The 26,630-nt window shown below is 43.2% G+C and overlaps 1 protein-coding gene across 1 annotated transcript in view; it reads left to right on the plus strand.

The window, feature by feature from the left end:
* STOX1 (storkhead box 1) overlaps window positions 1-13,604 on the plus strand; it is a 69,941-nt gene extending 56,337 nt beyond the window's left edge. Inside the window, exons 2-4 of the mRNA XM_043986174.1 lie at window positions 4,121-4,273; window positions 7,286-9,677; window positions 13,333-13,604. Of these exons, the coding sequence (XP_043842109.1) occupies window positions 4,121-4,273; window positions 7,286-9,677; window positions 13,333-13,489 (2,702 nt within the window). The 3' untranslated portion in view covers window positions 13,490-13,604. The remainder of the gene's footprint in view (window positions 1-4,120; window positions 4,274-7,285; window positions 9,678-13,332) is intronic.
* Window positions 13,605-26,630: the final 13,026 nt, after the last annotated feature.

Genomic DNA, 26,630 nt, shown 5'->3' on the forward strand with positions numbered 1-26,630 from the left:
CTCTCCTTCTGACCTTCCAAGTTGTCCTTGGTTGGAAAATTATCTCAGCACATTCTTCTGTGGATTTTGCTACTCCAGGCATTGTCCTATGGTATTATTTGGATGTTTTTTGGAGCAATCGTGTAGTGAGTTCAAGAGCTCACTGCCTTTGCTCTGCCATCTTGGCTGTGCCCTAGAAGTCTGGATTTTTAAACTTGAGGCTGATCATTCTCAAAACCACCTCTCCTGCCCCAACCTGTCACCTCAACTTTATGCCTCCACCTGCCTTTCAGACTTCTCAAACTGGATGCCCATAGACATCTTAAAATGAATATATCTAAAATGGAACTAATTTTCTTTCCTCCTAAACTTTTCCCTGATTCCTACCTTTACTCTTACTATAGAGGGCATCATCATCCTCCCAGTCCCTCTGACTCACGACCCAGGAGTAATCCTGGGATCCTCCCTATCTCTCACCTCCCGGCCCCCCTCATATCCAAGCTGTTGCCAAAGCCTGTTGATTTCACCTCTGCAGCATTTCTCTTTTCTTCTCTGACAAGGCTACCTCTCTGGTGCATACCCTCATCACCTCACATGTAGACTATAGTAATAACCAGCTGGTAGGTCCACCCTCCCCAGGTCTCTCTCCACTCTAGACCATCCTTTTTTCAGCCACCAAATTGATCCTCCTAAACTTCATATCCTACCATGTCACCCCCTACTCAATCAGCTCCAGTGGCTTCCTGTTACCTCCAGGATCAAATACAAAATGATCTGTTTGACAATCAAAGCCTTTCATTCCCTAACCCCCTTATACATTTCCTGTCTTGCAATCCAACACATACTCAACTCTTTGATCCAGGGACACCGGCCTCCAGGCTGCTCTGTGAACAAGACACTCCATCTCTTGAGTCTAGGAATTTTCTCTGGCTGTTTCCCATGCCTGGAATGCTCTCTTCTCTCATCTCTACCTCCCAGATTCCCTAACTGCTTTTATTTATTTATGTATTTATCTGTTTGTTTGTTTATTCATTCATCCATCTACTTATTTATTTATTCATTCATTCATTCATTTATTCATTTACTTATTTATTTGTTTATTTATTCATTTACTTATTTGTTTATTTATTTATTCATTCACTTGTTTATTTGTTCATTCATTTATTCATTTGTTCATTCCTTTGTTCATTTATTTTATGGGGCAATGGGGGTTAAGTGACTTGCCCAGGGTCACATAGCTAGTAAGTGTCAAGTGTCTGAGGCCAGATTTGAACTCAGGTCCTCCTGAATCCAGGGCCAGTACTTTATCCACCATGCCACCTAGCTGTCCCCCCCAACTGCCTTTAAATCCCAACTAAAATCCCCTCAATCTTTCTTAATTCTAGTGTCTTAGAAACTCTTTAGAGACATAGCATTATCTTTTTTGGATCCCTTCTCCAGTGCTTTCTACTGAAAAAAAAAAACTCAGGAAAAATCTGTGTGCAGTAGTTCACTAATAAATCTGGAAATTAACATTTTTTAAGATTCCAAATACATAGCAACATGAACCTAAAAAACAGATATTGTTTCATAAAATTCTCACAGGTTGTCACTTGTCATGGTGCTTACAAAGGCCTTCCCCAACCTCACAACAATTTTTTTAGAGGAAGAGAAAATCAAATTTCTCATCTCAAAGGGAAATACCAATCCTCCTGAGTTCCCAGAACATAGAGGGTTCTCTCCACAAGGATTAGGGACTTGGGATCAACTGTAAGCGACCCTCTCACTCTTTGGGTGAAAAAACAAATGATCCTGGCTCCTTCCATGATTCTCTTTAGCATATAGGCCAGTCCCAACTAGAGGTTGGGACAAAACATCTCCGGTTGTCTCTTCCCATACAAGGCGTACTAAAATTTCTTCATGAATCCCTTTTGCAGATAAGACCAGAGGTCTGGACAAAGATTTCCTCTTCACTATAAGTCACATGAAATTTCCTCAAAGAATCCCTGCCAATTCATTAGGATAGTATAAATGGAGTTCCTAATTCACCCCTTACTAGGACAGGCAAGTTTAACTGAAAAGAAAACAACTCAGAAAAGCTCCCAAGGAAGTGTGAGGCTCCAAAGGGGGAAGTACTTGGGGTTAATTCTTCAGGGTTTGTAGGCCAGCAAGCCAACCTTATCCTATAGCCCTTCAATCTAATGATCTCGAATAAGCTGTCTGGGTTCATTTTGCAATTAAGGCAAACAAGTCTAGGTTTAAAAGGAAAAAAAAAAGAATATTTATGAGCCATCAGAGTGCACTCTAGGCGAAAGATTAGTACTAATATTTTAGGGATGCAGAATCCATACTGCTCATATTACCTTCCATACTTGTAAAGGATTCAGTAACATAAGAGATCTCAGTACTTAAGCACTCAATCAAACAAAGTTATTTCAGAAGATCTGTTCTAACTTTTAAAGAAAACACACCAGAGAATCAACTGTCCAAACTCTACCTCAAAACAGACAGGGAAAAATGCTAATTTTTCTATAGGAACCAAAAACATGAAAGTCCAAGCTAGAGAATCTCTCCAGGAGGTCCTTGCAAATGAGAAGGACTAGAAAATTATCTGAGGTGAAGCCCCAGGGTGGATGTAGAACAATGCAGATATTGGCATTTAGAGTGCTGGCCTGGAAGGGTGGTTGGGAGGTAAATATTCGACTTATGTGACTGGCTCTGCAAATGGGAGCTTTTGTTTCTTGTTACATTCCTTCTGAACGTTGGACCAGGGGTAGCCTAGGGATGATCTGGGCCCAGGCAAGTTGTTATAGCTCTTTCCTGCAGAGAGCTTCATTCTGGCTATGAGGAGCCAGACCAGGGATTTGTGTTATTAAGCCTTATCTCCATTTTCTTCATCTTCTGGCCCGTGTAGACACACAGACCCAACAGAAGTAGGCTCTCATGTCACTTTTGAATAATGGGCCCCACTTGTAGTATCTTGGGAAGATGCTAGATTATACTAGGACTGGGAGGAGGGGTGTAGCACCAGCTCTGCTTTCATTTGGAATGACTAAAACATCACACTAACCCTCCCTTTGTTCCTATTTCTCTGTGTTTGGGGCCCCTTGAAGTCAGAAAGTTCAGTGATTCTCAATGAGCCCCCTGGGCTAGTCCAGAGGCTAAGAAGGCCCTAGCCAACATAAAAATGCCATCTAATATTTATTTATTTATTAAGGTTTACAAAGCGCTTTACAGATATTTATCTCATTTTCAGGAGAAGTGGTACTATTATTATTCCCATTTTGCATATGAGGAAACTGAGGCTGAGAAAGTTTAAGTGACTTGCCCAATGTCACCCAACTAAGTAAGCATCTGAGGCAGGACTGGAACTTAGTTCTTCTTCACTTTAGCGTCCTCTATCTTGTGCCACCTTTGCTCCCTAAGATGGGGTCCGTGTGACCTTATCTATCGATGATAGTTTTATCGTCCATTTCCTCTTTTTTATTATCAATTATTTGTTTAATTCATTATTTAAAAAAAAATTTTGGTAAGTGACTTGCCCAGGGTCACACAGCTAGTAAGTGTTAAGTGTTACAGGTCGGATTTGAACTCAGGTCCTCCTGGATCCAGGACCAGTGCTCTATCCACTGCGCCACCTAGCTGCCCCCGACCTTATCTATTAAATGCACTAGACTCTGAGGTCTCTTTTCAGCTCTAAGTCTATGATTCTAGAATCCTTTGAACTAAGGCTGTCATTTTAGCAGGGGAAGAAGAGGAGGATTCTGAGGAGTGCTAGCAATGGGTTATAATAAAGTCAGGCAGGGCCGAGGGAATGAGTCATCAAAGAGGAGGACTTCTGGGGAGGGCCCCAGAGCCTCTAACTTTTGCAAAGCCCTTCCCCATACATGATCTCACTTGAGCTTCATAAAAACCCCATGCATTGGCTTCTACCCAATGATTTGCCCTTCAGTGCACAGCTGGGAAGTGCCGGTGCTGACGGCTGTAGCCACCAGGTCTTCCCAATTTCCCCACTGCTGGGAAACAGTGTTAGTTTGGTTTCCCCAATTCTATGAAAAGGGAGAAAAATGAAGCGTTTGCTGAGAACCACTTGTCCTGATTGGACTGTCTGGGGCATTTCATATGTGGATTTTCAAGCTTTGTGGGGTTTTTTTCTCCACAGGGGATGTTTTTCCAGTGCAGATGAATCCAATTACTCAGTCCCAGTTTATACCTTTGGCGGAGGTTCTTTGCTGCGCTATAGCGGATATGAATGCATCTCATGTTGTGGTGACCCAGGAATCCCTGATGGATCAGCTGCTGAAACACTATCCAGGTACGGCGGAAGGCTCCCTCCTTTGCGGAGGATGAATGATGCTCTGTGGGTGGCTAGTTGGTAACAATGCTCCAGGCCTCCTTAACAAAACTCTTAGGGATCAGAGGCCATAGGCCCAGAGACCTTGATTGTGGCTAATGCCTTATTTTTGCCATGGCACTCTGTTGTTGTAAATATTAAAATAACTGTTTCAGTAATAGGCAATTAACATTTATTTATAGAGTTTTAAATGAAATTATTTAAATTAACATATATATTTGAATTATTTATTTAAGTTAAATTATTATCACGGTAACATCTGGTACCTGGACAGGATAGTCCAGTGGAAAGATAACAGGTTCTGGAACCAAGAGATCTGGGTTCAAATCCTACCTCTGACATTTACAGCCTGGATGATCTTAGGCTGGTCACAAACTCCTTGGGCCTCACTATCCTCATCTGTAAAATAAGGGATGATCAAATTATAGGGGCATAGTTCTAGAACTAAAGGGACCTCAAAGGCCTTCAAGTCCAAAAGTGGAAGGATCCGTCTCAAGAGGTGGTGAATTTCACTTCATCGGAGGTCTTTGAGCCAAGGATGGACAACCATTCATCATGCTGTAATGGAAATTACTTTTACATATGGAGTGGATAAAATGGCCTTGAAGATTTCAAGAACTATGAGCTCATGCTCTTGTTTTCCAGAACAATAGAGTATCTGTGTCTAAGCAGGGCATTGCTTTTTTTTTTTTTTTTTAGTGAGGCAATTGGGGTTAAGTGACTTGCCCAGGGTCACACAGCTAGTAAGTGTTAAGTGTCTGAGGCCGGATTTGAAGTCAAGTACTCCTGAATCCAGGGCCACTGCTCTATCCACTGCGCCGCCTAGCTGGCCCAGGGCATTGCTTTTTAAAAAATAATGTTGGGTGGATAGAGTACCGGCTCTGGAGTCAGGAGGACCTGAGTTCAAATCCGGCCTCAGACACTTAACACTTACTAGCTGTGTGACCCTGGGAAAGCCACTTAACCCCAGTTGCCTCACTAAAACAAACAAACAAACAAACAAATAATGTTGCTAATTTCCCAACTTGAAAAACCAATCAATCAATAAATAAGCATTTATTAAGTGTCCAATGTGTGCTGGGGTCAGTACTTCTTAGCACATTGCCTGGCATATATCAGGCACTTAAAAATGCTTGTTGAGTGATTGATACAAAGACCAAAATGAAGTAATCCCTACCCTCAAGGAGATTATGTTAGTTATTTGTAATTGAACAATATTTGAAAATTGATCTGGACTGTACCCAAAGGACCATCTAATCTAATCTCTTTGTTTTATTTTTTCCCCATTTTTTAATCCTGTCCTTAACACACACCAAATAAAATGAGTATTTCTGTATAGAGTGTGGAATGGACAGAGAGAATTCTACCTGAAACTGTGTGTCTATTGTGAACCTCTTGCTTTTATTTTAAGTATATAATAAATTCAACCAGTAACTTTCAAAGCTTGATTTTTTTTTCTGGTCTTCTGGTCTCTTTTCATTTTTTGGAGTGAGGGAACTACTGCCTCCCTCCCTCACTTGCAAAAATTAAAACAAAACCCTCGTAACCAATATACAAAGCCAAAGAAAACAGATTCCCCTATTGGCCATGTCCAAAAGTGTGTGACTCCTGCATCTTAGATCTGTCACCTCTGTCAGGAAGTGAGTAGGATGCTTCACTATTGGTCCTTTGGAATTGTTCTTGGCCACTACATTCATTGATCAGAGTTTTTAAGTCTTTCCAAGTTGTTTATCTTTTTTTTTTCTTCTTTTTTTTTTTTGCAGGCAATAGGGGGTTAAGTGACTTTCCCAGGGTCACACAGCTAGTAAGTGTCAAGTGTCTGAGGCTGGATTTGAACTCAGGTACTCCTGAATCCAGGGCCAGTGCTTTAACCACTGTGCCATCTAGCTGCCCCCCCCCAAGTTGTTTATCTTTACAGTGCTTCTATTTGAAATTGGTTCTAGATCAATTTAATTAAACAGTTCTCCTATTTGACCAAGTTAGCATTTTTTTTGCGTGTGTTTTTCTTTTCTTCCCCCTAGTCATTGACTCTGCTTAATTTCTCAGGTGCCTGAATCAGCTTTTATGTTCAGTCATTTTTCAGTCGTGTCTGACTCTTCATGACCCCATTTTGGGGTTTTCTTGGCAAAGATACTGGAGATGTTTGCCATTTTCTTCTCCAGCTCATTTGACAGATGAGGAAACTGAGACAAACAGGGTGAAGTGACTTGTCCAGGGTCACGCAGCTAATAAGTATCTGAGCCCAGATTTGAACTGAGGAAGATGAGTCTTCCTGACTCTACTCCCAGCACTCTATCCATTGAACCACCTAAAGTAAAGTACATTTGAACTGTAGGAGAGACTCTGGAAAATGAGCTTCTTTGTAGGGGGAACACTGCACCACCCCCTGTATGGTAAGAGAGATTCCAAACATGGGCGCCCTGCTGGGAGAAGGAGGGAGGGAGAAACTTCAAAACTAACTGTGCAGAAAGCCCAAGAATACTGCTTGTTATTGGGCAGAGACACAAGGAGAATGGAAGAACAGAGAAGGAAAAGCCTGGGCTGGTGATGAAACGTGCTTTGCGGCAGCATTTTATTTTAACTTTTGATCCAGATAAGTATTAAGCTCAGTTGTTTCCATGCTGCTGGAAGAGCATAATTGCTATCAGAATGCAAAAGAGCAAATTTTAAAATTCTATGTTCTCTGTAAATAACTTATAGATTTTTTTTTTGCCTTCTAAATTTCAGTGTCCTGAGGCAAAGCCATAGTCACCCCATCTTAGTTACAGCTCTACAGGGTGTTTACAATTGTATGCTGCGACCAATAGAGCTTGTTGCTATTAATGTTTGGCCCTTTACACAAGAAGTATAAAAGATGTTTTAATCAGTAATGAATTTATCTCATGAGATGGTGGTCATTTCTGAGTTAGTGATGTTATGCATTAAATCCTTTCCAATGGAAGTAAATCTCTGTCATACATTTCTTTGTTTTAGGCATAGCCACTCCCTCACAAGATATCCTTTACACCACCCTGGGCAATTTAATTAAAGAAAGGAAGATCTACCATACTGGCGAAGGATACTTCATTGTTACTCCCCAGACTTATTTCATCACAAGCACAGCAACCCAGGAGAAGAAGAGAGTGCCCCTGGAAGACAGTCACCCACTCCCAACTTCGGTCACTTACTTGGTCAGTATGGACAGTCAGGCAGAATTAACCAAAGAAAATGCCACCAGCCCCTCCCATTGCAAATCCTGCCGCTGCTTCCCAGACCCGTGTCCCCAAGAGGGACGAGGGTCACCGCCCACAGGGGACGGGAATAGAAAAGGGCAGAAGAACTCGGGGGAAGCCAAACCATTAGTGCAGAGCCAGGCCATCTCGACGTCGGTGGAGAACCCCCATTGCAACAGGACCAAACCCTTACCCTTGGCCAAGGACAAGGAAAAGAGCAAGAAGTTTGGACTCCGTCTCTTCTGGCGCCAGATGTCCAGGAAGGAAAGGCCCAGGAAGGACCACAGGACTTTCTCTGCCCAGTTCCCACCTGAAGAGTGGCCTGTCCGAGATGAGGAGAACTTGGACAATATTCCTCGGGATGTCGAACATGAGATTATCAAACGCATCAACCCCGAACTGACTGTAGACAACTTGATCAGACACACTGTCCTGATGCAGAAATATGAAGAGCGGAAAAAATACATGAACCAGGGCACATCCACTGACCTGCAGGCGGCTGGCCACAAGCAGCAGCAGCAGCAGCAGCAGCCCGGGAAAGCTGGGGTGAGGAGACGGGAGAGTAGGTCTGGAAGACATCGGAGGAAAGGACACTCAAGTAGAGACAGGCCCAGAGGCTGGAGCCAGAGAAGCTCTCAGGGCAGTGAGCCAAAGGCGGTCATCACCAGAGCAGAGAAACACTCCAAGCACCTTCCTGCTGAGGCCGCTCCCAGAGCCAAAACCCCGGAGGAAGGGCTGGCTCTGAAGCCTCCAGGAGCGACCCAGTCATCAGGGGATGCCAACCCCCATGTCATTTACAAAAAGAGAATCAACAACCCCTTCCCTGGCTTTCCTCACAGGGGGAACCTGAAAGTCAGAGGCTTCAAGGGGCAGAAGAGCAGTGAACTAAAGCCCAAGCCGACTGAGAAGCCCAAAAAGTCTTTCCAAAGGTCAAAGTCTTTGGATTCCTCAAGAAACTCTGGCAATGAAGGTCAACAACAATGTTCTGAGCAACCCAAAGACATCGTGAAGCCAGGAATACCTTTTAGTCCTAATAATGCTTCTGTCCAGCCTGTCGGTGACTGCCTCCCGGATTACTCACCTGGCAGGTTTTTAAGAACGAGTGGAAAGGGCCATCCTTTCAGAGAAAGCCAGTTGGGGCAGAAGGCCTACGGTGGCCAAGACAAGACAGTCCCTGATGTCCAGTGGAAAATTCATGCCTGTGCTGATCCACCAGGGGAGACCCAAACTGAAATGCAATGTCGCTCTGCGCCCCAGGCTTCCCTGATTGATCAGGCCGTTGTGCATCAGTTCCAGAATCTTGGCCTCCTCGATCATCGGCTGAGCAGTGCTCAGCGGGTCAGACAGCCTGAGAGGCAGAGCAGAGACACCCCAAAGGAGCTGACTGGGAGATGCTGGGAGACCCTCAGGCGCGAGAATGAAGGATTCACCGATGACGATGATGACCACAAGGATTTGTACCAGAAGGAGGTAGATGGGGATGAAGATGTCTGCAGCTCTTTGTATTTGGAGGAGGAGGAAGAAGAGGAGGACTTTGCTGAGAAACACATCTTGTGCCCAACTCAGCCAGGCCACATCCCATATTCCTTTACAGACAGAAGCCCGTGGGACAGTTTGGGGGAAACTAAAGTGACCGAGGGAGCCCTGGACCGCTGGAAGCTAAGGAGTGACCTGACGGATTACAGCAGCAAAATACAAAGGCTTGAGCTTCAAACCTTCGAAAGAAATGACTGTCACAGACCCACTGGCCCACTCACCAACACAGACGGGCATCAGAAGAGGAACTTTTCAGGGGAAAACTGTGGCCCCCATCCATGTGGCTATCACTGTGATGAGGAAGTCGGCAGTGCCACAAGGGTACAGGCTTCTTCAGAGCTTGTCGACTGCAGTATATTTGACTACTATAACACGAGCGAGGCAGACTCTGAGGCAGAAACTTTGCAGAACTCCGCCGGGGAGGTGGGGGAGAAATCGGCTGGCTGGGGTCTGGGGGCACAGGGTGAGGAAATGAGGACACATTTCAGGCAGAAGCCGGAGCTCTTTGGCGACTCACGGATGCCAGGTTTGGCCCAGCGTGCCCAGCCGGAGCAGAATCACCTAGAAGGAACTGAAAACCACAGTCTGACAGGAGACAGTGGGATCGATTCTCCACGGTAAGTACATCAGTCTCTCTCGAGACTCAGTGGGACCAAGGACAGACTGAGATTGTCAGGACAAGTGCTTTCCTCAGATGCATCTTACTGGGATGCGGTTTAATCTATCTGGACCGCATCCATCCTTTAAAGGGACACTGAAGCTCACTTAAAGAGTGGTTTCAAATATAATTTCCAGAGAATTTGTTTGAACTTTTGATCTACTGTTTAGTTCAAATTTCATTGAGATATCTCTGAAAACAGAAGGAAGAATGCAGACTGCCAAGACCTTCCAGATGTCCTAGATGTTTAGAACAAAGACCTAGAAGGATTGTCATATGATGTTGGGTCTGACAACCATCTACCAAATGTGGAACTTTGATTTTTCAGCATTGGATTCCCCAGTTTCACTTCTTAAAAAAAAATCTATTTATTTGTCTATCCATTCATTCACTTATATATGTATATTCATTTATCTATCTATTTATTTTTTGTGGGGCAATGAGGGTTATGTGACTTGCCCAGAGTCACACAGCTAGTAAGTGTCAAGTGTCTGAGACCGGATTTGAACTCAGGTCCTCCTGAATCCAGGGTCAGTGCTTTATCTACTGCACCACCTAGCTCCCCCTAGCCCCCCTCCCCCAGTTTCACTTTAAAGAGAAGCACCTGAGAGACCATTTTGATAGAATTGTCAAGTCTATTCATTAGTGAACAGCTGTGGGGTCATTTGAAAACATTTAGAATTGTTATGGAAGTTAACAAAGAACCTTGAGAAATGTCAAACAGTTAAGGAATACTTCAATGGCATTTGGCTTGCCCTAAATGAAATCCTAGTCTTCTCTAGAAGATCAACTGGTTTTCCTAGGATGCTGCTGCTGCTGATGTCATCATTTATATAGCATTTTAAGTGCTTTGTGGGGACAGCTAGGTGGTGCAGTAGATAAATCGCCAGCCCTGGATTCAGGAGGACCTGAGTTCAAATCCAGCCTCAGACACTTGACACTTACTAGCTGTGTGATGCTGGGCAAGTCACTTAGTCCTCATTGCCCTGCCCCCCCCCAAAAGTGCTTTGCAAATATCTCCAGGAAGTAGGTGCCATTATTTTTCCTATTTTATACATGAAGAAACTTAGAGGTTAAGTGACATATCCAGGGTCACACAACCAGTAAACTGAGTTGGAATTTAAACTTAGGTCTTCCTGACTCCAGGTCCAGAATACTGTATCATGTACCATTTAGTCACTACTCACTGAAAATCAGGTATTGGTTTGTTGTTTTTTAAGCATGAATGAGAATACAACCACTTTCAGTTCATTTCTACCCAATTTTTCCTTTTTTATAATAAGGACAAGCTATTTGTCTACTTGAGCAAATCATTTACCCTCTCAATTTCCTCATCTGCAAAATAAGGGAGTCAGATCACAAGCTCTCAAATTTTCCTTCCAATTAATCAATCAACAAGTATTTGTTATGCACCTACTATGTGTCTGATATTGGGCTGAGTGCTAGAGAAACAAAGAAAAAAGGGCAATCGTCCATATCCTCAAGGAGTTTACATTTTAATGGGGGGAAATAACAAGTAAGCGCGTGAACACATAGAAAATGTAACAATAATAACTAGCATTTAGATAACTCTTTAGGGTTTGCAAAGAGCTTTACAAATATTAACTCGTTTTATCCTCATGACAACTCTGAGAGGTAGGTGACATTATTGTCCCCATTTTACAGATGAGAAAACCAAGGCAGACAGAAGTGAAGTGACTTGCCTAGGGTCACACTGCTAGTGTCAGAGGTAGGTTTTGAACTCTGGTCTTCCTGACTCCAGGACTAAGCTCTCCACTGTACCACCTAGCTTCCTCAAAAATTCAAATCAACAACAGAAACATTTACTAAGTACCCAAGATGCCCAAGGCACTGGACTAGATACTAAGGCTACAAAGACAAAAAAAAAACAACCTGTCCCTGCCCTCAATAAGCTTATGTTCCACTGGGCTGAGCATCACATCAGTGTATGGAAAAAGGAAGGGAAGGAAATAGAAGAAAGATGGACTTGGCTGGAGCAGGGAGGCTAAGATGACTCTCACTATCTAGAAAAGGAAACCAGTTAATGCCTGGGTGAAGTCCGCCATATTTATTTATTCATTATAAACTGTACTGTACTGTAACCATGTGGCAACTGACTTTTAGTTTTTCAGTCCCATAGGTACAAAATTACATTGGGGTTTAATTAGAGAAATACCCGTTATTGGGGTGGAGAATAGATGGTCTGGTTAACACCAGTCAAATGTAAGCTCTTTGTGGGCAGGAACTAGTTGTTTGGTGTTTCTGTCTCTAGAACCTAACTCAATTCTTGGCACATAAGTAGGGCTTACTAAATGTTTGGGGGTTTAATATTTTTCAATTTTAATATATTTTGGTTTTATCTCATCTTCATTTTCAATCTCCCCCTGCCCCCTGCCCAGCTCTACATCCTTGATAACAATTAATGAAAAAGAAGGAGAAGTATGGGGAGATGGTGTTCTGTTCTGCCATAATGATTGATTCCCAGACCCACTTCCCCACTTTGGGACAAAGGTGACCTACTTTGTATTCCTCACTCCCTGAGAGAGGGAGAGAAAGAGAGACAGAGAGACAGAGACAGAGAGAGACAGAGGAGGGAGAGAGAGACAGACAGAAACAGAGACACACACAGCAGATACCCATCACACCTATGTACTCCAAGTTGGAATTGGATTAAAGAAAGGGCATCTTTGGGGATCTGAACACCTGACTGGGACTAAGTGTGTATCCAACAGCAACCTGACCTCCCCAGAAAGCCCAGGGCAATCTGTGCTCCCCTACCCTAAGCATTGCCTCCTCCTCCATATCCATGAACCACCCCAATCCCTGGAAAATTTTTTTCTCAATAAATGTTTTGGTTTGGTTAAAAAAAAAGAGGGAGAGGGGGCGGCTAGGTGGTGCAGTGGATAAAGCACCAGCCCTGGATTCAGGAGGACCTGAGTTCAAATCCGGCCTCAGACACTTGACACTTACTAGCTGTGTGACCCTGGGCAAGTCACTTAACCCCCATTGCCCTGCAAAAAAAAAAAAAAAAAAAAAAAGAGGGAGAAGTAAATTAATTAAACAAAACTAACCAACATATCAACAGAGTTTGACAGTCTGGGCAGCGTCCCGCGCCCACAGTCCACCACCTCTGTAAAAAAAAAGATGAAGATGGGAAGATGCTTAATAAGCATTTGTTGAATTGAATTGAAATACATTTGCAACAGAGGTTATAATATCATAGATATCCAGTTGTGAAACCTATTAAGCATGAGGAATACGTGGGATTGGGGAGCTGATTTCTTTTTTTTTTGGTTAGGCAATTGGGGTTAAGTGACTTGCCCAGGGTCACACAGCTAGTAATTGTTAAGTGTCTGAGGTCAAATTTGAACTCAGGTCCTCCTGAATCCAGGGCTGGTGCTCTATCCACTGCGCCACCTAGCTGCCCCGAGCTGATTTCTTTTAACAATGCAATTCAGGCCTAATAAGATATCTGCACCACCTCCCCCCACCTTTCATAGTAATCAATAACCAGGGAATACAGTGCCTTATTTGGTTAATATAAACATAAATCCAAAGCAGTTTCCTTTTTTTTTTTTTAAGTAACAGCTCTATTTAATTTTTGATATCTTTAGGGCACAGAGCCTGGCATCTAATAATTCCGCCATTCTGGAGGGGCTAAAGAGAAGACAGAGTTTCCTACAGAATTTGGAGGGCATAAACAGCATGAGGAATGGACAGATGCTCACATCAAATTCCTTGCTCCAGCTGACACCCGTAATCAATGTCTGAGTCTTCCTTTTCTCTGGGAACTTGGGGCTAACTTTTTTTTTTTTGTAAAAATTGTACAGCCTTAACTGTAAATGTTTTAACCTTCTGCCTATATCAGATTCATCCATGTTTTACATCCATACTTTCTAATTCTTGAATATTTGTGCTCTAGACACGGATTTTGTTCTCTTTCTGATCTTTAAAAAAAAAACTTTTAAAAGCAGTTTATTTTGGTATAGAGTCATTGGAAATATTTAGAATGTTTACAATAAAAAGAAAAAAACCACATGTGGCATTAGTCATCTTTATTGCTCTTCAAGGGAGTCCAAAGGACATGGGAGCTAGTGTCAGAGTCCCTGGGTTTGTATCCTGCCTCTGATCCTCTCTTTACCTGAATGTCCTGCCAAATGGGGATAGTATTAATACTTGCACTGCCTGGCATAGTAGAATACCTCCTGGATGGATCTGGAATCCCTAATCCAACCCATCTCACTGCCCCTTTGAGGGCAGGTACTTTTATTCTTGTCTTTCTATTCCTGGTGCCCAGCACAGTAGCTGAAATATTATAGACACTTATAGGATTACAGATTGATCTAGAAACCTTGGAAACCATCTAGCCCATCCCCCCCCCCTTATTTAACAGATGAGGAAACTGAAGGAACTGAGAAATTAAGGGTCACACAGCTAATAAATACCTGAGCCCCGTCTTCTTGGCTCCATGTCCAGTGCCTGTCTGCTGTGTCACACTGTCTTCTCAATAATAAATATTGATCTTAATTACATTTATTAGTTAATTACACTCCCATTGATAAATTGACTTCTTGTTTTTTGTTTTTGTTTTTGATTTTTTTTTTTTTAGTGAGACAATTGGGGTTAAGTGACTTGCCCGGGGTCACACAGCTAGTGTTAAGTGTCTGAGGCCGGATTTGAACTCAGGTACTCCTGACTCCAGGGCCAGCGCTCTATCCACTGTGCCATCTAGCTGCCCTGATAATTGAATTTTTAAAATATTGGAACTAGCTGGAGAAAGGGTGGGGATTGGGGAAGGCTTACTTCCTGGAGAAAGGAACATTTGACTTGGGCTTTAAAGGGTGGGAAATTGAAAATTGTTTCTCCATGTAACTGGAAAAAATAAAATACTATTAAAAAACAAAGGGGGGACAGAATCAACAGGTGGAGGCAGGGAAGGAGAATGGTAAGAGAGTGGCTGGTGACACAAGCAAAGGAGCTAGACTAGAGTAACAGAGAGAGAAGGAAGAGGAGTAGCAGGGAATGGGAAGGCGGTAGGATGCAGTCATTTTTCAAGGGCCCTAAATGCAAGATAAAGGATCAAACTTTCCTTGGTAGGTGCTGAAGGCTGAGTAAATCAGTCAATGAGCCTATGGTATACCCGGAACTCGGCTAGACCCTGGAGATACCAAGACAAAAATGATTTCCCTGCCCTCAAGGAGTTTCTATTCTATTGGAATAATGATGTGAGCCATATATAAGAATGATTAGTCCAGGGGAAGCTAGGTGGCACAGTGGATAGAGCACCGGCCCTGGAGTCAGGAGTACCTGAGTTCAAATCTGGCCTTAGACACTTTACACTTACTAGCTGTGTGACCCTGGGCAAATCACTTAACCCCAATTGCCTCACTAAAAAAAAAAAAAAAAAAGAATGATTAGTCCACTTGTTGTAAGGGGCAGAGAAGGAGGTGGGAAGACCTAAAAGGCTCTCCCGGCAGTCTATGTGGGTGGCTCATAGGGACTCTATCAGGATGGTAACATTGGAAATAAGAGAGGAGAGGATGAGGGAATATTATGCAGGTAGAATCGGCAGGCCTTGGGAAGTGATTGAATGTGAGAATGGAGACAAAGAAAAGTCAAAGATGACCCTCGGATTCTGAACCTAGGAAGCAGGGTGAATGCCGGTACCGTTGGCCTTATCTGGAGGAGGAATGAGTGGGGGTGGGGTCCATAATGACCTTGGTTTCAGACATGATGAGTTTGAGATGCTGGTGGTACATCCCAGTGCAGATATCCAGTGGCTAACCAGAGATACGATCTGGAGCTCAGGAGAGAGGTCAGAGATGGACATACCGATCCGGCATAGACGGGGTGGTTGAACCCCTCGGGAGGAATGGTGGAGAGGAGAGGGAATTCTTGCTCAGGTCATAGTAACACTAGCTGGCCTCTGAGGTCTCTTCCGAATCTGAGGTTGCCAACAAGCTCACCAAGGAGAAGGGCAGAGGAAGGGAAGGTGGATGAGGTCACACCCTTAGCAGCACCACCTGAAGGGGGCAGATCGAAGGTGGGTAGCTAGTGAAGGAAGCTGGGGAAGAAAGAGAACCAGAAGACCATAGAGTTTCTGAAGCCAGAGGAAGAGACAATGTCCAATTTGGAGGGGGTTCATGACGTTCAGTGAATGCTGCAGGGAGGTGAAGGGAAGAGGAGCTCTGAAAAGAGGCATTTGGATTTAGGTACCGGCTGACCTTTGAGAGAGCAGTTTCAGAGTGAAGATGATGGAAGCCAGATATGAAGAAGATGAAAGAAAGGACCTGGTGGTGTGTGGCAAGGGGAGCCTGAAGTGTAGAAAAATGTTCCCAGGAGTTTGGCGGTAAAGGGAAGGAGAGGGACGGACCAGTAGCTGGATGAGGTCAGATGGCTCAACAGCAGGCATTTTTGGATCGTGGATCATAGACTCAGAGCTGGAAGGCCCCGCATGCCCCATCCATAGTCCTCTGACTCCCTCCTACTGTTCCACACTGCCTTGGAATTATGGAGACCTTGGAATGCTTGTGGGTAAAGCAGAAGGAGCCAATCTCGGAGAGACTGAGAGGTACAAGAGAGAGGCAGAGATGAGTGCTGGCTCCCAGTTCAGAAGCAGCCAATTGAGTAGCCAATTTTCCTTTGTGCCTAGTGGGACAGGGAGGGGATCTGAGGTAGAAAATGGAGCTAAGAAACAGTGAGGACTGGAGAAGGGGGACCGAGGAAGTTCACTTTTGGTGGCTTCAATCCTGATAGAAAAGAGGCCAAGGAATTGGCAGGTTTTGTAGTGGAGAGGTACGGGATAAAGAAAGGTTCAGGAAAGGACATCCCATGTATGAGGAAGAGCTTATGAGTAAGGGAGGAGAGGGAATAACAACAGCCAATGTTTAGAGAGCTCTTCAAGGTCTGGGAAAACCATTACATCTCCTCTGATCTCCACATGAGGTAAGTACTGTGACGAAAGCGAGGCTCTGAGATGGGACATGACTTGCCCAGGCTCATGCTAGAAGGGGATGTTTGGGCCCAGGTCTGTCCTGACCCCAAGCACAGGGGGGCTCTTTCCATTCTGCCTCACTGAAGTCCAACTGGGGCTCTGGAGGACAGAGGTCAATAATGGTTTCTCTTCCTGATGTTGTCCATATAGGTTTGCCAGAGGCTTTGTTTTGTTTTAGGGGAAGAGGACATGGAGGCTAGTTGAGGCTAGTTGAATATTTGGTCCAGTAATTAAAGGAGAAACTTCTTTCAAGAGGCAGTCAATATGAAGTTATCAAATCAGGAAGCAGTGCAGTGTAATTGAAAAAATACTGGATTTGGAGTCAAAGGACTTGAGTTCAAATCCCCACTCTCCCATTTACTTCCCATGAGACCTTAGACAAGTCACCTAATCTCCTTGGGCTTCAGTCTCATCTGTTAAATGAGGAGGTTGGACTAGTTGGCCTCTGAGGTCTACTCTAGATCTATGATCCTATAACCTCCCTGGCCTTTGGCCCCCTCTGAATAGAAAGAAAACTAACCACTGGGCTTCCCTCCTGTCTTTGGCCTAAGAGTCTGGGGGAAGTAGGACAGGCAAAAGCTCCCTCCAGCCTTGGCCCGATACGTGCACCAGCTACACCCACCCCGCTATTCTTACGGCATGGATTGTGCAAGTCTGTAGTTATTTGTCCTAAATTTGGTCCATTATGAAACCAGATATGTTCCTTTGTCATGTCAAAAACACCTCATGAAGCCACAGGAAGCACAGGTAGAAGAAATGTATTAAGTTGTTGTGAATTCTCCAGGGCTTGGGGGAGGATTATTCCCTGAGATATAAGACATCCAGTGTTGTAGATTAATTTGACATGGAAACTTTCACTGGCTTCTTTTCCCTTCATCTGTCTATTCTCTACTGATGAAAAAAAAAAAAAGCAGGCAGGCTGACTATTTTCTTGACTCTTCCTAAGTAGAAAGGAAAAATTAGCCTGTGTTGACAGAATTGACTTTGTCAGATCACTCTCAGGGAGGCAGTGTGATGGGCTGAATTTAGAATTAGAGGGCTAGGATCCCACCTCCTATGCCAGTATAACCCTGGGCCTGTAAGGTAACCTTGCTGTGCCTTATTTTCTCACTTATAAAGTAGGAGACAGAAGTTGGACCCAGTTTCTCCTATGGTCTCTCAGCTCTAAATCTGTGGTCCTGTGACCCCCTGCTTTGATAACTCACTATCAGCGTGACCTTGAGTGAGTCATTTCACTGGGCCTTAATCTATAAAATGAAAGGGTTCGTCCCAAAGTTCACTTGCAGCCCTCAATCTTATCAAGCACTTGCTGCTTGTCAAAGCATCTAAAGTTCCATCATTACAAATTCACTCCTTTGAATCTCGAAGGTTTTGGAGAAGAGTGAATGAAGCCGGATGGAGAGTAGATTAGACAATTATTAAACACCTACTGTGTGCCAGAGCCTAGGGGAGAAGCTTGGATTGCAAAGAAGAAAAGGGATATTAGTCTCTGCCCTCAGCGAGCTTAAGATACCTTGGCAGTAAAAATACTTGAAGCCAGCAGGTTTGTTAACATCTAAGCCTCAAAGTCCCTCTCCCTGGAAGTGGCCTTAGAGATTATCTAGTCCAGTGCTCTTATTTTAGAGGTGAGAAAACTGAGGCTGAGAAAGATGAAGTCATTTAGCCAAGTTCACACAGTCAGTGAGGACCAGACCTGGGAGAGGAACCCAGATCCTCTGATTTTTCAGCCACAGGGTCATATGAGAAAAAGGCTGTATGGGAATAGGATAAAGGAAAATGGATGCGCCTTGAGGGCAGGACTGGTTCCTTGGTTGGTTGTTTGTCTTAGCACTCAACCACCTAGCCTAAAACTTTACACATAGAAGGTACTGAATTGGATTGACATACCCAATAGGCATATACCCTTCTTCATGGCATTAATTGTTCCTGAAAATAACATTCCAAGGGCAATCAGTTCCACTGGAAGATATGAAAATAGCTTTTTGACTGGTCAAAGGCTACTAAAATGGGGTTTGTCTATGATGTATTAATCTTATTATGGTGAAACAGTATACTCCTCAGATTTCTTCAGGGGAAGCCCCAGGGCTCCATGCTTATTTAGAGCCCCTTTCTCCTCCCATAAACAGCTCTCTCCTGCCTCCCTTGGACAAAGCTAGAGGTTGAGATCCACATGTGTCTCTGGGCCCAGGCCCAGATTTATACAGCCTGGGTTCAATCTTGGGAGCATCTACTAAGTCCTTTTTCTTTGGTTAAATAGCATGTAAATTAATAATAATTTATGACAATAAATTAATAACACATAAGAAAGGCAGTGGGGCCAAACAGATAAATGGTCCATCTTACAATCAGAAAGACTGTAAGTCTTAACACCTCTGACACCTATTGGCCTTGTGACCCTGGGTGAAGCACTTAACTACTTGGTGCCCAAGAACTTTCTAAGGATATATGTTGCAGATAAATTGCTGATTTGCATCAGTGGAGAGAGTTTTCACATGGGGAGTTACATATGGAATCACAGTAATGGACAAAAAAAAAAGATGGCAAAAAGGTGGAATGGTAGATGGACAGACTTTGAAGTCAAGAAGAGCTGGGTTCAAATCCAACCTGTAACACAAACATGATTGATCTACCAGTGACACAGATCACAGGCAGGACACTTAACCTCTCAATATCCCAAGAAACTCTCTAAGGTTATAAATTGAACTGGGGTCACTCATCTAAATTGCTGGAAGGAGACTCTGCTCCAAGTATTCTTCATCATCCTGAAATTATAGCTCTGAACTCCCTACCTTCCCCACCCAACCCATATTCATAGTAGTTATTTAGAATACAGAAATTATTTCCCAGAAAAAGCCTGATTTATGACCACACTGTATAGTTCATATCTTAACAATGATGCAACTTTTTTTTTTTTTGAGGCAATTGGGGTTAAGTGACTTGCCCAAGGTCACACAGCTAGTAAGTGTTAAGTGTCTGAGGCCAGATTTGAACCCAGGTATTCCTGAATCCAGGGCCGGTGCTCTACCACTGCGCCATCTAGCTGCCCCAATGATGCGACTTTTAATGGATTTCCATTGGTTTGAATTATGAGCTGAAAGGGACCTTAGAGGTCATTTACTCCAATCCTCTCATTTTATCCATAAGGAAACTGGGGCCCGGAGAGGTTGGGTAATTTACTTGAGGTCAAACAGGTAGTAAGCTTCAAGTGAGACTCAAACTCAGGCTCCTGCTGCCTTCTCCCTCCACCAAGTGCCTCACCTACTTTCCTGCTCATCTTATACTATGCCCCTTTACAAACTCAGTGCTCCAGGCAGACTGGATTATTTGCCATCCCTTAAACACATCCTGTTTTTCCACCTCTGTTAACATTGCTCGCCTGTTGCCTGTGCCCAGAAATCCATTCCACCCCATTTCTATAAGCATGATGTACTATATGCCTTATCTATCCTTAAGACCCGGCTCGAACACCATCTTCTCCATGAAACCTCCCCTGGGTCCCTCAACCAGTTTGAGCTCCCTTGTCTGATCTCATAATTCTTTGTGCTTTACTTATGCATTTATCACAATCTCATGTGTATTCTGGTTATTCATGAACATGTTATTTCCTCCGTAGATTGTAAGCTTCTTGAGGGCAGGGATTGTGTTATTCATCTTTGTATCTTCCCCAGGACCTAACAAAGTACTTTTGTACGTGGAAGGTGCTTAATAAATGCTTGTTAAATGAAATTGTGTATATTCTGGAGTGAATGAATGAACGAATGAACGAATGAATAAAAAGACATTTGCTAACCCTGTCAGGCACTGGACTGAACAATGGGGTAACAAATAAAAAAGAAACAAATACTGCCCTCAGGAGTCTTATATTCTGGCGGGGGAGACAACTTATAATAATAATGAATTCACATGTATATTCCTGACCACAACCCAGTGGGTAGCGGGGATACAAGCTAGCACTTTTTACCAATGGAATAGTAGAGGAGAGATAGCCCCTGGTATCAAGGAGTCCCCCCCCCCTTTTTTTTAACAGATGAAGAAACTAAGGCTTCAAGACGGCAAATGGCAGAAACAAGAAAGAACACTGATAGAGTTTGGAGTCTGAGGACAGCCTCTGCTCTTGCTCATATGGGTCACCTCGAACAAGTGGAGTTCTAAACACAGTGGAGTTCAGTTTCCTAGTCTGTAAAATGATGGGATTGGCTTCTTTTATGACCTCTGATTGGTCCAAGGTCACAGGGGGAATAAGGGGAAGAGCCAGCTATGGCCACAAATGTCTTCCTACTCCAAATCCAGTTTTCTCACCCACACTGGTATGGAGTTCCCCCAGGAGGCTGGTTTTTCTGATATTGAATTTGGACCATAGTTAGCAGAGCACCATTTCAAGCATTACAGTTCGTGAGCAAATTCTGTAGGTCTCACGGAAATTCCTTTCTCTTTAATAGGATTTGTAATGTGGCTTGGATTTCTTGATGAGTCGTGCCCTCTTGTGGCCTAGCTGGTGGGTCACAAAACTGCTAAAACTACAAGAGAAAAATTCGGAACGTCCAGAGCAGCGAGAGTTGATAAGAACGTTAGGGTACCTTTGTACAATTCCAGAGTGAATTGGGACATACCCAAAGAGATGGGTTAAATGAGACTTTGATGTTCAATTTCAGATTTTGTGTTACCTATCATCCTGGGCTTTCCTCTTCCTGCTGTTTCTTAGTTATCTCCTGGAGGGAGTAGACAGGGAAGAGAACGTCTCGCTTACAACTCATTTAACTCACTATGCATATGGATCATATGGATGCAGGTTTTACCTATGTCAGGTCTTAGAGCTGCAAGGAAACTTGGAGATCGTGGTGACCTAGTTTACCCCTTTAATTTGACAGAGGGGGCAGTCAGATGCAGAGAAGGGAAATCACCAGTCTAAGGAGACACTGCTGATGAGTAGCAGCAGAGCCAAAACTCAAACCCAAGTCTCTTCTCCCCCAACCTTTTCCCTCCAGCTTTCCCTGCTGTTTTTTGAGTTATCCTATTTTACAAGCTCCTAGAAGAAACACAGCATGGCACAGTGAATAGAATATAGGACTCTGAACCCGAAGAGACCTGGGTTCAAATTTGACTTCAGACACCTACTAGCTAGCTGCTTCTGGGCAAGTCGCTAAACCTCTGGCTGCCCTCATTTCCTTATCTGCAAAATGGGTGTCATCATAGCCCCAGGGTTGTGATGATCAGATGAGATGATATTTATACAGTGCTTTGCACCAAAGCGCTATGTAAATGTTAGCTATTATAAGAAAGGGGCCAAGAAAATGGAATTCATTTGAAAACAAACTGAATTTTATTAAAAAACAAACCAGTTGACATTTGTTATCCCCTCATCATCACCACTTATGCTCATTTCTAAGATCACTTTTAAAAAATGATGGTTAAATCAGTGGTTAGAAAAAACAAGTCATAGGGGCAGCTAGGTGGCGCAGTGGATAAAGCACCAGCCCTGGATTCAGGAGGACCTGAGTTCAGATTCGACCTCAGACAGTTGATGTTGCCCCGCAAAAAAAAAAAAAGAAAAAACAACTCAAATAGAAACAGATGCTTGCAGCTTCACATTGACTTAGCAAACCACAAATTAACATTACCTATAATTGTGTTGTATTTTAATTTATTTTGTTAAACATTTCCCAATTATATATATATGTATATATATATATATGTATATATATATGTATATATATGTATATATATATATATATTTTGTAACCCCAAAGTGACATAAAAGACACCAAGACCAGAAAAAGAAGAGTCACTAGTCAGTCAGTGGACCAGTATTTGTGAAGCACGTACTATGTGCCAGGCAGTATGCTAAGAAAAGCAAAGATATACCTTGCCCTCAAGGAGCTTATAGTCTAATGAAAGAGACATGCAAACAAGCTACATACAGGATAATATATATATATATATATATTGGTGAGGCAGTTGGGGTTAAGTCACTTGCCCAGGGTCACACAGCTAGTAAGTGTCAAGTGTCTGAGGCTGGATTTGAACTCAGGTACTCCTGAATCCAGGGCCGGTGCTCTATCCACTTCACCACCTAGCTGCCCCTCCTAATTATATTTTAATTTGGTTTTGGCAGTACTTGTGAGTTTTAACATAGCTTGTGGCCTTTCAATCTCTGGTTTAAAGCAACAATTTCTACCATACATGAAGTTAATGTTCTAAATGGATACATGATGACCTAGATCAAAAAAAATTAAAGGAAGGGGGAAAATGGATAGGGGAAGAATTCATGATCAAACAAGAAACAGAAATCACATAAGATGAAATGGACAGTTTTGATTAAGTTAAATTTAAAAGTTTTGCTCAAACAAATCTAATGTAGTTAAAACTAGAAGGGAAAGAGGTAGCTGAGGGGGAAAATCTTTGTAGCAACTTTCTCTGATAGTAGTTTTATGTACAAAATAGATCAAGAACTGATCAAATTTGTAAAACAGTCATTCCCTAATAGATAAATGGTCAAAGGATATGAACATTTTTCAAAGGAAGTAATCCAAGCTATCAATAATCATATGAAAAAAATCTCCTAAATCCCTAATAATCAAAGAAACGCAAAGTGACAAAACGATGGTTCTGCTTTTCTTCTTTAGGCAGATTGACACGTTGCAGGAATCAGTGGAAAGGGGGCCAGAATCATACTCAGGAAGCCTGAGTTTAGGTCTTGGTTCTGACAACTACTAGTCATGTGACCTTGGACAAGTGTTTTGCTTTGTTACTCAGAAGGTAAATTTCTTTCAATTCTTCAGTGGATACACCATCTCATCAATGTGGGTGTTCCCTCCACTAGTGTAGTAGACACTCCTCATCCTTTAAAATTCTTCTCCATTCACTATAGAACCAACTGCCCAATGGCTTAAATTTTTCCTCTGTGCTTCTATCTTTCCACAGGTACCAATGCAGAACTAGAATTGTAGCATGTTATATCTCTCACTCTCAGGATGTCACAAGATGCCTTTCCCAACTGCCCTTGATTCTAGTGTCTTCCATTTGTTGATTACTTTATCCTGTATGTAGCTTGTTTGCATGTCTCTTTCATTAGACTATAAGCTCCTTGAGGGCAAGGTATATCTTTGCCTTTCTTAGCATATTGCCTGGCACATGGTACGTGCTTCACAAATACTGGTCCACTGACTGACTAGTGACTCTTCTTTTTCTGGTGTCTTTTATGTCACTTTGGGGTTACAAAATATCGCTGGTAATATGCTAGATTATTCAATGGGTGATGTAATGGATGAAGCATTAACTTCAGAAGATCAGAATTTGAATCCAGTTTCAGAACTCATTAACTATGGGACTCTGGGGAAGTCACTTAACATCTTTGTGCCTTGGGGAAGCTAGATGGCGAAGTGGATAAAGCACAGGCCCTGGATTCAGGAGGATCTGAGTTCAAATCCAGCCTCAGACACTTGACCCTTACTAGCTGTGTGACCTTGGGCAAGTCACTTAACCCTCATTGCCCAGCAAAAACAAAAACAACAATAACAAAAACCCAAACAAACATCTTTGTGTCTCGGTTTCTTCATCCTTAAAATGAGGATAATATTAACATCATACCTCTTTGTGAAGATCAGATGAGATAATATAAGTAAAATGCTTTGCAAGTTGTAAAGCATATGAATCTTAGTTATTTTTAACATCATTATCATGTGACATTGGGTCAATCACAATTTTACTGGGGGTTTTTTTGGGGGGGTGGAGTTTGGAGCAATGAGGGCTAAGTGACTTGCCTAGGGTCACACAGCTAGAAAGTGTCAAGTGTCTGAGGTCTCATTTGAACTCAGGTCCTCCTGAATCCAGGGCCTGTGCTTTATCCACTGCGCCATCTAACTGCCCTCTCAATCGGAATTTTAATTCTTCCCACATTGAGTGGGATTTCCTATTCATAGTCATAGAGTATGGTGGATAGAGTACTGAACCTGAAATCTGGAAGACCTAGGTTCAAATCTTACCCTGGGGCAATTTTTAGCTTTGTTAAACTTGAGCAAATCGCCTCTTTTCTCTGGGTCTCTCTTAATTTGTTAAATGAGAGCATTGTACTTGGGAGTCTAACAGTCCTTGCAAGTCTAAATCTGTAATTTTATCCCTATTAATGTTAAAAGGTGAGATTATATGTCAGGCAGCAGTTTTGGACTGTTGAAAGTGCTGTGTGATTTCCCAAATGCAATCCAACTGGCTTTCTTCTACTTATTCAATCCTCTCTCCCTCCCTTCCTCCCTCTCCCCCCTCTCTCTCCTCAAATATACTAACTCAGTGGACTGTTCATCCAGCTCTGGCATGTTCTGTTCTAATGAGAATCTTTGTCAGGACAGATCAAACATCTTTCATCCTTCAATTTCTAAAAATAGAGGCTTTATAGGCAGGAGAGAAGGGGGTGCGGTGTAGGTGTGGTGAGCAGAGCCATTGGACCTAAAATCAAGAGGTTTCGTTTCTAGTCTAAGCCCCGGCATTTTCTTCCTCTCTGGGGTCTCAGTTTCCCCACCCCCACCCCCACCCCCGTAAAACTAAGCAGATTGGACCAGATCCTAGTTTCTTAAACTGTGGGTAACTGAAGGTGGAGAGTCCTGAAAAATTTGGCAACAGTATAAGGTTATAGATACCTGTTTTATATACTCATATGGGGGGGGGTCACGTAAAAATTTTTCAGGGGAGAAGGGGTCAGGAGTGGAAAAAAAGTTGAAGAAGCCCTGGCCTTGATGCCCTCTAAGGACCCTTTCTGGTGTAAACCAATGACCCATGATCCAAATGGTAAACTTTCCTAAAGTAAGGTTCCTTCTAGGTCTTACAGTCTCATGAAACTTTGGTAAGGACCGCTGATCTTATTAATCATCCAGTCAAACCTCTATTGAGCGCCTTCTAAGTGTCAGGCATGGTGCTAAGGCTGGAGATACAAATACATGGAAAAAAGACAGTCCCTGTCCTCAAAGAGCTTATAATCTAACGGGGTAAGAAGGAGGCAGAAGAAAGGGTGAGCAGAGGGAAGGGAAGGCAAGATGAAGTGCAAAGTACTGCGCAGTCACGTGGGGAAACTATTGTCAATCTTCCTAACTATAATAAATAATATTATTGAGAAAGGGTGCTTTCCAAATTCCCTTAGTCCCAGGGTTCCAAATGTTCGAACTTTGCAAAAATTGGACTTGAGTTCTCTGCTTTCTTTTCTTTCCCCCCTTTTTTTTCCTATGCCCCAAAATGAAGATCGGTTGGGGCTAAAGATCAAATGTTTGGTGCATATGTGAATAATGCATATATGGTACATGCGCGCGTTACCTATACGTGCACACATACATACATACAGCTACATATGTCACAGCCCACTCCCCACCCCCTGGGCACGCCACGCGGTGTCAGCATAGGCAGCCTGGGAGACCCAGTTGACTGCGGTGTGTCTCCCCCGTTAGACTGTAAGCTACTTGAAGATTTTTTTTTTGTAGGGCAATGGGGGTTAAGTGACGTGCCCAGGGTCACACAGCTAATAAGTGTCAAGTATCTGAGGCCGGATTTGAACTCAGGTCCTGCTGAATCCAGGGTCAGTGCTTTATCCACTGCGCCACCTAGCCGCCCCGTCTGTAAGCTACTTGAAGGCAGAGACTGTTTCGGCCTCTAGTTTTATCTTCTGCCAGGTATGCAGTAGGAACTTAATGGATTGTTCGGACTAGCCCTGCATCTGAAGACGCGCATGTCCAGAAGCCACCAGCTGCGCACACTTTCCCAGAGCCGCTTTCCCAGTTGTCCGTCTTTCTCCCGGATGTACATTACGCTAGCCGTGCGTTGCGCTGATTGGTCGAGGATGTCAGCGAGTAGCCAATAGCGAGCTCTCTTCTCCTATTGGCCAGAGGGCCGCGACGCCAGCCGGGTCTCTAAACACTCGAGTAGTCAGGGAAGAGAAAG

The sequence above is a fragment of the Dromiciops gliroides genome, chromosome 2 (assembly GCF_019393635.1).
Source record: "Dromiciops gliroides isolate mDroGli1 chromosome 2, mDroGli1.pri, whole genome shotgun sequence".
Lineage (NCBI taxonomy): Eukaryota > Metazoa > Chordata > Mammalia > Microbiotheria > Microbiotheriidae > Dromiciops > Dromiciops gliroides.